At 36.2% G+C, this 14,166-nt stretch overlaps 1 protein-coding gene across 4 annotated transcripts in view; it reads left to right on the forward strand.

The window, feature by feature from the left end:
* ZBBX (zinc finger B-box domain containing) overlaps positions 1-13,203 on the forward strand; it is a 48,478-nt gene extending 35,275 nt beyond the window's left edge. For all 4 annotated transcript variants that reach the window (XM_073359477.1, XM_073359480.1, XM_073359479.1 and 1 more), the window contains 7 exons: positions 297-463; positions 1,964-2,280; positions 3,395-3,554; positions 4,239-4,403; positions 8,130-8,378; positions 10,634-10,772; positions 12,975-13,203. In XM_073359477.1, the coding sequence (XP_073215578.1) occupies positions 297-463; positions 1,964-2,280; positions 3,395-3,554; positions 4,239-4,403; positions 8,130-8,378; positions 10,634-10,772; positions 12,975-13,050 (1,273 nt within the window). In that variant the 3' untranslated portion in view covers positions 13,051-13,203. The remainder of the gene's footprint in view (positions 1-296; positions 464-1,963; positions 2,281-3,394; positions 3,555-4,238; positions 4,404-8,129; positions 8,379-10,633; positions 10,773-12,974) is intronic.
* Positions 13,204-14,166: the final 963 nt, after the last annotated feature.

Here is a 14,166-nt window from a genome sequence, read left to right on the forward strand (position 1 = left end):
GAAAGCTGTATCTATGATTACATTATGTTCTTAAAGCAATACCTTTGGGTTAATTTAGTATGTCCAGGCAAAATTATGAATCACTGTAATCAAGCCCTTTTATCTTTTTAAATACTGTTTTATTTCACTTTTGTGTCCTAAAAATTAAAGTTCATATAGAGTACTACTATTGACACTTGTGCAACTTCCATGACCTCCCAAAAACTATCTAACTTTTGGATGTGATTGTCTGTTAGGAGCCTTTATGTGTGAAATTTCTTTTTTCTTTTATTTTAAAAAACAAAACCAAACCAAAGTGATGCAGTACCTGAAAATCAGAAGGATACAATATCAGACTTTTTACCAGAACCAGCTGCTGCTGTAACTAGCAAGACATCTCGTAATTCTGCTTCTACATCTGACAAAAAAGACCTTTTCATTCCTCATGATAGAAGCAGTGTTCCCGTTAAAGAAATTTCTAAAGGTAAATTTTGGTAAGATTATTTTTTGCTATCACTTTCCTTACATGGGGGGAGAGAAAAGAACTTTTGTTCTAGTAGGCAGTACTGTATTTTATATGATGATCTTTCTGTGTTTGTAGCAGACAAAATTGTAACCAGTTAAATACAATGTTTTTTTTGTGCCAAAAATAAAAACATTTGTTCTTTAAAACTACTTTGAATATTCAGTTTAGTCATGTGGCATTATTATATGGCATGCAGAAAAACAAGTTTATAGCTTGATTATTAGGGAGAGATAATGTTTGCAATATATGGGTTTATGGCATGCATAATTAGGACCCAATTATACTAGGTGAGGATTTGAACCAAAGCCTCTAGGTTTCTTTAGAGAATGTGAGTTAAATGGACTGTATGCTTATACAACCACTCAGAATGGCCCCTTAACTCAAAGTTTTAATAGAGCACATTGATATATTCACAAATTGTGTGCATCAATTTTTATGTAAACAAATGTTTGCAGACTGGATGCCTGGCTAGCTGTCTGTCTGATTTGCATGCACAGAGGCAGTATTTGAATACTTAAATGGATGTACCTGCAAAATTTTGTGGATGGATTAGTGAAAGATATCTGAAAATGTGGCAGCTTTGTATTGTGAAATCATTATTAAGCACGAGTCAGAAAACAGTTTGTTTTTCTTATTCCAGAATCAGAAAACTGGGTTATTTTACTATGCCATTTTTCTTTAATAATTAGTGTTTTAAAGTATTAGTATGTTAGGTTAATGTTTTACATTTAATTGTTTCTTCCTTGCAAACTGTCAAAAACTAGTTCTTCTACGTGCTCAGCCAGTCTCTTTTTTTGCATTTGGTTCAAGCTCAGGCCCAAATGGTGAAAGAGAAACTGACAGTTGGACAGTGAGGTGTGCTATGTGTGGCCTTGGGTGCAGAGAAGGAAAGGCAAATAGCTATGTCTTAAGATAAAAAGAAAAAAAACCCCTTAATCATTACTCTGGTGCTGCATGCAAAAGATACATGTCCCGAGAGCATGTATCCATAGCTGCTACTGCTTTCAAAGAAATGTACTTCCAAGTAGCCGTCTCGCTTTTTTGTAGTGAAAATATAATGCTGCTATTGCAGTTGTTCAGCTGTTTCCAATTAGATCTCGTGCCTTTTTAAAAGGAAAAATTACAATTTCATAAAGCGTTTTCTTGGAGATAGTTGCCCCTCTAGGAATGTCGGATACAAAATGACTTAATACATTCATGGATAATGAGTTATTATGGGTCTGATTTTTAGAGGAGCTGAGCACCTGTGGTTCCCATAGATTTCGATGAGAGCTCTGGCTGCCCAGCGTCTCTGAAAATCAAGCTGTAAGTTTACATGAAAGTCAATTGTTTTCCTTATGAATTGCTTATTTGACATCTTAGGGCTATCTAACAGTGAAATGCTATAAGACTGCACATTTTTGTTTTGAATTTCCTGAGAATATCTGTAGACATCCAGTTTGTCTTTTTTTTGTTTAGTTTCATCTGCAAGAACATCTACAGTAAATCATGAAAGAAGTTATACTGATTGCATCCATTCTAGCACAGAAGAAACGGTTCTCAGCAGTTCTCATGAAAGTGCTGTAACAGAAAAAGAAAGTATTAAAACAAAGACTTATAGAAGACCCCTTAGTGCTTGTATGTCACCTGAGAAGACTTTTGATCTTCTTAAATTAGGCAGCAATGAACCTTCCCTCATGACAAGATCATTGAAAAACAATACAGATTCACTGGAATTTGACAGTTTCCACACAAGCAAGAGTTTGATTTTACCTGTAACTACAGAGGCTTCCGTGGTAAAATGTTTTGTACCTATTCTTCAAATAAATATTGCATAATTGCCCTGTCACCTTTTCAACATTTTATCTTGGCACAATGCAGTAGAGTGGTACTGGTAGTTAACCATATACAGTAGTTACCATGAAATATTGCACATTAATACGTAGTAACAAAGTAACTCCATTAAAAATAGTGGTAATCATAAATGAAATTTTAGTGGGGCAGGAGGAGGGCTGGCTATCACTGCCCCAGCCTTTCAACTGGGGAGGATAAAAGTGCTTTCACCCCCCACTTTCAGTCTTCTATGGGGATAGTTTAGAAAGAGCAAGAAAAAACAGGCGACTAGTCGCAATCTCAGAAGGGCTGCTCTGTGTGGCCTGCTGCTCACCCTCCCTTCCCCCTTAACTTTGCTGTCTGAGGTTGAGCATGCCCTCCTATGGAAACTATAGTATTCAAACATCTCTCACTGAATAGGTCTGCGGAGCTGATTTGTTTGCTTGCTTCCATTTATGAATGCAGTCTTTGTGTGTTCATCAAGGCAACTAATCTTGATTCTCTTTTGATGGTTGCAGATCACACAGTATGCCTACACTGGGATAAAAGATGCGCACCATGGTTGTGGCTTGCTGGGTCTTGCGGGGCTCAGGCTGCGGGGCTAAAAATCACTATTCAGACATTCAGGCTTGGGCTAGAGCCCGAGATCTGGGACCTTCCACTGCAGGGTCCCAGAGCTCAGTCTCCAGCCTAAGCCCAAACATCTTCACAGCGATTTTACAGCCCTGGAGCATGAATCCGAGTCAGCTGACCTGGCCCAGCTGTGTGTGTTTTTTTGTTTGTTTGTTTTTGTTTTTAAATCCCTATGTTGTCATACCCCCAATGGTTTAACAGAAGTGTGAAGATCAGTGGAGGTAATACTCTGATTACTTTGGTGACTACTAAGTAAGATAGGTTTTTAGGATTTTTTTTTTAGAAATATTGCATGTCTTAAACTGTAAACCTTTCACAAAAATATTTTTATATTAATTAGAATGACTTCAGGTTTTATGACATGAACATTGTATTAAAATGGACTTGGTATAAGTAGACAATATAAGCCTTTAGTGGTCTTTAATATTTTGTCTTTTATCCTAGTTGTTACAGGATGTAGCCCTGAGAGAAAAACCTACTTTGACCCAATATCAAGGACTTGAGGGATTCTTTATTTTGCATACAAATTCTAAGCAAGTAAGACTTGATTCAGTTCCTTCACCTTTCTCAGATTGCAGCTCTACAAACAGTACTTCAGTTTCAGGTAACAATCTGGAAATAAAATCCTCCACAACTGAACATTACATATTGAGTACCTATGTTGCAGTGCATCATAGCCTTTATCTGTGCATAGATTTATTTCTACCTCTATATAAGCATGTGCTAGGTCCTGTGGTATAATTTTTAGGTCAATATGATAAATTGGTTGATATTGGTATGATATTTTGCTCTGCCAAGAAGAGCAACTAATGGAATGTAAGAAAGCATAGGATAAATCAGCCCTCTATTTTAAGTTGTAAATTACACCAACATACTTGATTTCTCCCTCTATCTATGTCACCTGAGAATTTGGACTCCGATCAGTCTTCACACTTTTCTGCTGGTAGTAAATTTTGATGTGATGGTCTGCTTAAAATCATGCCTCTTTTGTTACTTCTAATGGCTTCCATTAAAGCATCTGAAATTATGAATTAAAAGTTACTAAATCCTTACTTGAAGTATAGAATCTGTAAAATACAAAATGTATAACAAATTATCTGCATATCACTTGAAAATATACTTGTATGTTTTGTTGTGTGAAATTTTTAATTATAGCACTGTTGACCACCTCTGGACATAATGATATTAAATAATACAGCAGCTACAGTCTCACAGGCCAAATAAATATGTACATGAAAAAAGTGTTAATATTTTCCTGGTGCTATTTATGTTGCATTTTTTATTTCAGGAAAGGGATATTGGTTCAGAGACACTAGCTTAAGTGAATATGCTGATGATTCTGTAGTACAGGATGTCTTGCAAAGTGAACTGAGCAGATCTTCAAGTAGTTTGGAACAACAAAACTTATGTGCTGGAGTTTCATCATGGACATTAATGCACAGGTCACCCACTGGTAAGAATATTGACAAGGTAACAATTTTTGGAGGCCTTGATTTAGCAGGTTAGGTAATCACCAGGCTAACTTTAACATATCAAAAGGAGTACTCGTGGCACCTTAGGGACTAACAGATTTATTTGAGCATAAGCTCTAAGGTGCCACAAGTACTCCTTTTCTTTTTGTGGATACAGACTAACACGGCTGCTACTCTGAAATTTAACATATCAGTAGTCCCTTTGATTTAAAGCTAAGCACATGCTTCAGTGATTTGTTGGCTCGGGGGCTTAGATCTGTCCGATACAATTTGTAATTAATTATTTTTTTGAATGCTAGTTTACTATTCTTTTCTAAAATAGGTAGTTTTAGAGTCTACCCAGTTTAACTTTAGATTTAGATATTGGAAAAATGAAAAATCTGAAGCATACTCAGTTGTCCCTCAAGTAATCTGGGGAATACTGAAAAAAAAGAATTAGACCAGGATCCCCAACTTTGCCTCAATCGTATCTCCAAAAATAAAAATCATGCAAACTCAATTTGAAAGATGGATAAATCCAATAACAAACTCAGAAGTCAGACTGTGCTTCTCTAATCGTACTCCCAAAGGTCTTCCAGATGCCAGCATTTAGGGTTGGGCTGACGGTGAGCTCAACATCAGACAGCAGGAGCTCACTAAAGGTGCAAGGAGCTACATGACAGCTTGCTTTCCCTACCTATCGGTATTTGAGGTATAACAGTAGTTGGGCCTGGCAACAGGCAGACAGCAATACCAACATACGGTAGCCTCCAGACATATTAAGTGCTGGCTTCTGTGTTGCACAACCCTTAGACTGAGTCCACTAATTTTAACCATCTTTTCTTTGACTTTTCCCATACAGCTTATTATAGCATATCCTATCAATGTCTAGTGAATTCAGTGAAGGCTTTGCTATGGACTCTTCCCTGAGAGTTGAATCTGGCCCTGAAGTAGTTGGAAAGATGTGGTTAGTACAGGTGATAGTGTGAATAAATAAATTTGCAAGTGCATCACTGCAACAATTTACCTGGTCTCCAAAAATCCAGAGAACACATCATAAAATTGATCTAAAATCTAAAAAGAGCCTGTGAGAGAGTAATAAAAGTATATAAAAAGAAAAAATAGGTAGTAACCATTTCTCTCTGGAGCTTACTGCGTTGAAAGATACACAATGACTGCATGATTAAATTTCATGGTGGTTCACATTTTTAACTCACTGTCATCACCAGGGAACTTGTAGATTTGAAGGTGTATGACAACTCAAAGTTTCAAGGTAGTTTAAGTTGTACGAAGAGAGTAATTGACATCATTAAGAATTTTCACTTTATGGTAGTTTTCGAATATGATGTACCTGTACTATAGTTGAATGCAAAACGGTCTCATAAATATAACCAGTTTATCTTGGTCCTGTATCACTGGTCTTTATGAAACAGGCAGACAGGCTTGAGAGAGATCTGATTTGTTCGTTCTTGTACTACACAAGTTGGAACTGTTTGTCTCCACTGCCTTTCCCTTTTTCAGGCAGAAGAAATTATATTTTCTTTTAAAACTTTTTAAAAATTGTAGTTTTTATTTTAACTCAATGTAAATACACCTTAGGAACATTTATAATCTTAAAAAGCTTGTAACAGCTTATAGTGTATATTGGCCATTAAACTTTAGTTGCAAATACTTTACTAGCTAATTGTTTGAAATTGCCTTTGCTTAAAGAAGAGTCTTTACAGGAAATCTTATATATTAGAAAACAATTTCTTTTTATCAGAGCCAAATTTTTATTATTTGATTCTAATACTAAAAACAGCCTCGTATCTAAAATACCTAATTTTCACAAACTAAATTTCCACTGATTTGCACCTTAGAAATTAAAATGCATGGTATGGTGTAATCTGCTACAAATCAATAGGATATTAGTCCTTAATCTGGATTTATCTCCCCTTCTGGGTGCACAGTAGGGGGTGGGTAGTAGATGATGATGATATGAGATTTTAAGGATTTTTATTGAGGGAAGCAGCAGCTCTGTAATAGGTTAAATGAAGAATTATATCAACATTTTTATTAAAGAAATGATACGTCATACAATGATAGTTACAGATAATTGTGTAATAATTTTCAGAAGTACCATTTTCTGCTGTCCATACTCCAGAAATACTGTAAATGATGGCACTTCAATTTGGAGCCCCCATGTTCGAAGATATGTGTATAACAGGCACATATCCCAAGGTCATCTTGGCTATTTCAGTTCACTTAATCACTAGAAAAAACAAAACAGAATGTATTACAGTACTTATTTGCAAATAACTATTCTAGGGCCAAACACAGCTCACTTTACTTTTCCAGCCATGGATAAGATCCTGCACTCAGTTTTTAACCATTTTAAAGCTTTCTTTTTTAAAATTTCCATTTCAGTATTACGTGTTCTTAAAATATGTATCAAGCACCTCTTAAACATTTAACAAGCAGCAGTAGCAAATGCTTGTGGCCACACTGTTGAATATAATATATTCATGTCTTCACCAACAGTAAAAATTAAATAACATATTGAACGGTATATACTCAAACCATCTTTCTCACAACTTCCATACAAACAACTTTGTTTACTTTATTTTAAAACTTAGATTTCATATCCTTTAGTAAGCCACTTCTCTGTGCCTCAGTTTCCACTCTCTCCCTTTGTCTGTCTTGTCTATTTAAATTATAAACCTCTCTAGAGCAGGGATTTTCTATTACTATATGTTTGTACAGTGCTTAGCACAATATGGTCCTGATCTTAGTCAGAGCCTTTAAGTGCTATTATCTTACAAATGCTAAATAATAACAAACAAAAGGAATGATCAGTTAAATGATTCTTCTCTCATCTCATCAGTTATCCTTCTCAACCTCAACTATCTCCCTCCCAAGACACACAGCTCACATATTTCTTCGCTCATCCTGAGCAACCAAGTTGACATTTTCATTGTTTGGAAAGTATTACTTGACCGATTTTAAAATCAATTTTGAATTCAGTGCAAAAAATCTGAAATTTTATTTATTTTTGTTTATACACTCATATTTTATTTTTATACACATCAAAAATGGCAGAACCAAATAGTTTTAAACATGGCAGAAAAATATTCTATGCCACACAGACCAAGTGTGCTAACTTGCAATCTAGAATACTTTTTTTCCAGAAAGTTATATGGCACTATAAAAGGAGTATCAGATGCCAATTATAATTTTCATTGTGTTATGTACATGTTCAGTAATAATAGTTAGGCTTGGAAGGATTAGATTTTTACTAATTGTTGTCACCGCACACATACAAACAGATGAAAAATATTTCTGTCAATGATAATCAAAATGTATAGATAGGCAAAGTAAGAAAAACACTACTTGAGAACTTTAAATTACAATTTGATTTAAGAATATTTACTTTTATCAGCATCAAGTGTTGAAATATACAGTTTATGTTATAATGGTTATAAATCTTTAACTTTTTTGAATCTCAGTGTTTACTGTGCTTGCCCTCCAATAATTTTGTACAACTGTGAAAACTGAAATTGATAAAAATGCTTAAAATCTAAATCAATATTATCTGTCAAAATTATTTAAAAATCAGATTCTGCCAAGACTAATACTAATTTATTACTTTAATTACAGAAAATGACATTAGTGAGATCAAATTCTATTATACATCTAAAATCATGATTCACAATTAGAAGGCAATAATGATTGTTTTGTTTTTCTTTCAGATAATAGTTTCCAAAGACCTTTGTCAGCAAATATACCATCCTCTAAATCTATGAAATCTGATGGTATCTGCTGTACACACTCTCAGACAAGACCAAGAAATTTAACTACTCAGCCCTTATCTAGAGCTGCTACTGAAATTTCAAAAATTGAATGCATTGATGTAACTGAACAAAATGACCCTCTCTTAGAATATACTGCTGATCAACAAGCCTTAGCTGGCTTGGAAAATGAACTAAAAAGTCATACAGGTAATTACTTACAGTGAGGACATAAGAGTAATTTTAGCTGTGTTTATGCATGCAAAAATGTAAAGCAAACTACATTATTGTTGTGTTCATGATCATTATTTGAGCTCTGATTTGTGGAAAATTAAAGACCTGATCCAGCACAAAGTACTTGCATCCTTCTGGGCTATGCAAAACTCTAGTTTTCTGGCTTAATAGAACGGTCTTCTTACTTTTAACCATCACATAATCTTCAGCTCAGCTCCATAGGAACAAATTGCAGACAGCTCATACTTATCTCACCTCCTGCATGTCTATCAAAGAAATCTGACAGGATGTGTCAGGTACCCCTTCTGGGTCTGAGTATTTTAATAGCCACCTGCTTCCTTGATATTTGATAATGAACACAGCAAATGAACCCTGCCACCAGGATCAAATCAAACAGGGGGGAAAAAAGAGGCCAAGAAGGAAATCTTATTAATGTGTCATCTTCAAGATGACACATGCCAGTTATCAGGCAGTGTTGGCAAAGAAACACTTCCCTCCTGGGATTGTGGTTTTTTGTTTTTGTTTTTTTAAGTCCACCTCTATGAAGACCATTTATTTAAGGGACAATTCATGGTGAATAGAGATGGTTGGATAAGGTTATGTTTTTTGGTTTTTTGGTTTTTTTTGCTTTCAGACAATTTAAACTTTTTGATGAAAAATTGAAAACCAAAATTTTTAATTTAGAAATCATAGAATCATAGAATATTAGGGTTGGAAGAGACCTCAGGAGATCATCTAGTCCAATTCCCTGCTCAAAGCAGGACCAACACCAACTAAATAATCCCAGCCAAGGCTTTGTCAAGCCGGGCCTTAAAAATCTCTAAGGATGGAGATTCCACCACCTCCCTAGGTAACACGTTCCAGTGCTTCACCACCCTCCTTGTGAAATATTCTTTCCTAATATCCAACCTAGACGTCCCCCACTGCAACTTGAGACCATTGCTCCTTGTTGTCATCTGCCACCACTGAGAACACCCAAGTTCCATCCTCTTTGGAATCCTCCTTCAGGTAGTTGAAGGCTGCTAACAAATCCCTCCTCACTCTTCTCTTCTGCAGACTAAATAAACCCAGTTTCCTCAGCCTTTCCTCATAGGTCATGTGCCCCAGCCCCCTAATCATTTTCATTGCCTTCCACTGGGCTCTCTCCAATTTGTCCACATGCCTTCTGTAGTGTGGGGACCAAAACTGGACACAATACTCCAGGTGTGGCGCAGTCCCTCATAGAAGTTGTAGTTTGGGTGCTTCATGCCTCAGATTTCCTTTATGGGCTAGGCTTCATTTCCCATAATATATCATGGTCTCCTCTTGATGAGCCACCATGGTGCCTCCTGGGTGTCCCTGGCCGTGATGCAACATGATACATGGAAGCTGTAGTCCAGACTCAAGAGATTCTTCCATCATTGAGACATATACTGCTGGTACTTTAGAGTTCCATGTATATGTTCATGCAGCATTACTTTAGTCTTGGTTTTGAGTTACGATGCACATTTCAGGCCTGCAGTTGTCATTTAACTAATTCTCATCGAATTCACATCCTTGTAGATTTCTGTTGCTGCTAATCTCCCAGGGGTTAGGATGCACGCTGACAATACTCAAAGGAGAAGGAGAAATAAAATACCAGTGACTTTTGAGAAGACTGTCAGATGGTCTCACTCTTAATTTCTGCTTCTGACACCACTTCTTCAGACTTTGCTACAGGCTTCTGAAAAAGTGGAAGTAATTGAGGGATAGTTAGGGCTATATTATCTTATGTATCTTCAGTGTCATAAAGAAGTGGTGCAGCCTCTAGCAATCATAGTGACCATATAACTTTTGGTGCATACATATCACCAGGAGTGGGGATCCATGTTGTTTAGTCTTCTTGAAGTATTGTGAACTAGTAAATCAGGTCTCTCTACCCTATCTATGGTATTTCAAGACCATAGGAATGTATGCAACTATAGTAGCAGCTGCTGATGGACCCTGTGTTTCAATCTTTAAGTTGTGGTATTTTGTCCTTACTATGAACTCTTGAAAATAATAGAAACACTGATGCAACCATATAATAAAGTTTATAATTAATTTGTGTTTCCAGTAACATCTGAAACCAGAGTGTTTTATCACTGTTATCTTAATGATGTCATGTTTTTTGCTGATATGACTATACTGTTCTGAGAGAGTTTTTAGAGACCATATATTGTAGATACTGCACTTTTGTTACATAGGCTACTGAAAATTACAAAATATTTCAGATTCTCAGGAAAAGCTTTACAGCTTTACCTCTGAAGACTTATCCACCTTCAGCAGACATTCAAAGAAGATAAGTGAAAATATTACAGATTTCCATAATAACCTAGAAATAAAATACCACAGTAGAGTTGATATTTGTAGGTAAGTTAAACCTGCTGATTATTTTTTTTTAGCTGTTTAATAAAATGCTTGACTGGCAAACTACTCATTGACTTTTTTTTTTAAAGGGACAATTATTAGTATATGTGTTTCATCTGAATGACTTACTATATTGATGGGATTTTTAAAAGAATTAAAAAATGCCCTAACATGTTTGTTACACTGCACAATGTTTTGTTAAATCACAGAGTTAATATAACATGTAAAGATGAAAATTGTAAGGGAATACAGTCCATTAAAAATAAGAAAAAATAGTCCCTAGCCACCAAGATTATAGCAATATATTGGGGTAGAAGTAATATAAATCTAAAAATATGCTGCTTGTGTAAATTAGCAAAGTAATTTCTAGCTAACTCATGACATCTGTGATTGGGGAGAGAGTTATTCTTCGTTAGAAATAAAATTGTAAGGACCCATTTATTATATGTGAAATTTCATGACCACACAAAGTAATTTACATAGCTAGACTAATTTATTTTCACTTGTGTAATCTTAATTTAAGAAAATAATGAAATTATGTTTTTTATTGGAAAACATTAGTTCTTGTGCACGGTTCACTGAACATTGTTTTTAAGCCTTTTCTGGACCATTGCAGTGCAGATGTTTCCATTTTCTCAGTCACTGCTTGATGTCTGATAAAAAAAAAATTGTACAATTCCATCATTTAACCATGTCCCCTGCATCTGCCCTCTGATACGTTACTTGGAATTTGATATCTGGCAGCTGGAGTGGTATGATTGCTGTTGCCAGGAAAGTAGAATGACCCTGCTAGTTGCTAGATATCTGAAAGAACAGAGTGTGGACAGGTCTAGGTGACAGGAAATTTGTTGCAACTCTCATGGGGGAGGGAAAGCTATCAGAAATCATGAAAATGGTGTAATTTGCTGGTAAATGCCTATAGATTATTAATGTTGGGTTTTGGTTTTAAATACCTTGCCCTGTTGCCAAGACACACAAAAATTGCAGCTGTTAATGAAAGTCCTCAACAGTTTGCTGTGGGAACTGTTTTCCAACTAACCAAAAGGCATAGGTTAATTAGAACAGTTATGGAATCAATGTTTCTGTCATCAGTTATGGTGCAGGATGGTCCAGTGGACTGAGCATGTGACTGAAAACCAGAAAATCCTTTGATTGACACGAATTCTGTACATGACCTTAGGAAAAGTCACTTAACTTCTCTGCCTCTCAGTTAACTCATCTATAAAATGGAAATAATAATGATTCTATCTCAAAGGATTAGTTAAACTTTGTACAATGTTTTGGAAATGAAACCTGTTTAATAATGAAGCAGGTGCATGTCAACAGGGAATTAAACAAAATTTGCAAATTAAATAAAAACAGTAGCAGAAGAAATGTTATGCTCAAGATTCTAGAAAGCTATTTCAAACAAATTTTAGTTTGTTTTTTTTCTTGGTTGCTATTTAAACCAATGATGATGGCACAAATGAAAACCCCTTACTTAGCTTATTCATTCTGGGACTTGGGATTTTCAGGTGAGACAGGATAAGGAAGGTACTTTTGACTCACCACTTAGCTAAGAGTGGGGTTGGAAGGATTAGATTTTCATTAGTAAATGTTGGTGAACTTTGATTTCACCATGCACACACAAACTGATGGAAATATTTTTTCATTGATAATCAAAATTTACACATAAGGAAAGTAAGAAACTGCTTGATAACCTATTAAAATTTGATTTTAAGGACATTTACTTTATCAGCATCAAAATATTCCATTTGTGTTTAATGGTGTTAAAGCTTTAACTTTTAAAATCTCAAAATCTGTAATTAAATAATTGTCTGCCCCACCCATAATTTTGCCCAACTGTTAACATTTAAATTGATGAAAATTAAAAAGCTTAAAAATAAACATTGATATCATCCAGTGAAATTATTTTAAGAAAATCAAATCCTGCCAAGCCTAGTTGAGAGAGTTGAGAAACAACTTGTCCGAAGTTGAGAAAAATAAATGGACGCGGTAGTTTTGGCCAAAAGTATACTTTGTTACAATTTACCGATTGCACAACGGTCATACCTTTTTTAATATGATAAATCAAGTTAATATTAGATGAGTATGAGAAACAGGACCAAAAAAATCCTACCAGGATTTGTTTCCTTGAGGACCTTGAGCACAAACTGTTGATAATCATTGTATTGTGTGGGGGTTTTTTTTGTTTTTTATTTTTAGAGACTGTGATGAAAGCCATACAGATGAGGAGGAAGAGATTCTGAGGGACAAGCAAGAAGTTATAGCACTACGTTGACCAACCAAAAAAAAAAAAAAAACCACAGCCAAAACTTGCTAGTAATTTTTTTTTCTTTGCATAATATAAAACAGGTAGACTGTTAGAAGGCAGTTCTCAGGTGTTGAAGATGTTAGCTGCTGAAGAATGTTGTTGCAAGTCTATCCTACCAATAAAACATGTTTAAAATTAAAAATCATTTATGGGTTTTGGCTTTTTTTTTAGCACAAACAGTATATTACTATGTGTTTGATACTATTGCAACTTTTAAGACCATTTTACTGAAACCTAAGGCCTCGTCTACAGTACGCAGTTATTTTGGAATTAGCCGAGTTAATTTGAAATAAAACTGATTCCATCCACACAACCAAACCGGCTTTTTCTATTTAAAGGGCTCTTTAATCCGGTTTCTGTACTCCACCTCGGCAAGTGGAGTGGCGCTAAAGTAGAGATCGCAGTTCCGGGTTACAGGTACTGTGGACGCAATTTGACGTTATTGGCTTCCGGGAGCTATCCCAGAATGCTCCCTTGTGACCGCTCTGGACAACACTGTCAACTCCGATGCACTAGCCAGGTAGGCAGTAAAAGCCCCGGGAACTTTTGCATTTCATTTCCTGTTTGGTCACCGTGGCGATCTCATCAGCACAGGTGACCATGAGCACAGTCCACCATCACAGGCATTCCATCTATCGCCCCGCCACAGTTAGGGAACTCCAGCGCATTAAAGCCATCCACAGTGGTCTTCGCATTTCCCATAGTCACTATCTTTGATAGCAGCTGGTCAATGATTGCATTGGCTACTTGCAGCACAGCAGCCCCCACAGTAGATTTGACCATTCCAAACTGATTTGCGACCCAACTGGTAGCTGTCGGGAGTTGCAAGGTTCCACAGTGCTATGGCCACTCGCTTCTCAAGTGTGAGGGCTGCTCTCGTTTTAGTGTCTTTGCGCTTCAGGGCAGTGGACAGCAAGTCACAAAGTTCCATGAAAGTGGCCCTACCCATACGAAAGTTTCGCAGCCACTGGGAATCATCCCATACCCGCAACACTATGCGGTCCCACCAGTCTGTGCTTGTTTCCCGGGTCCAGAATCGGCGTTCCATGGCATGAACCTGGCCCAACGCCACCATGATCTCCC

Source organism: Lepidochelys kempii, chromosome 9, assembly GCF_965140265.1.
Source record: "Lepidochelys kempii isolate rLepKem1 chromosome 9, rLepKem1.hap2, whole genome shotgun sequence".
Taxonomy (NCBI): domain Eukaryota; kingdom Metazoa; phylum Chordata; order Testudines; family Cheloniidae; genus Lepidochelys; species Lepidochelys kempii.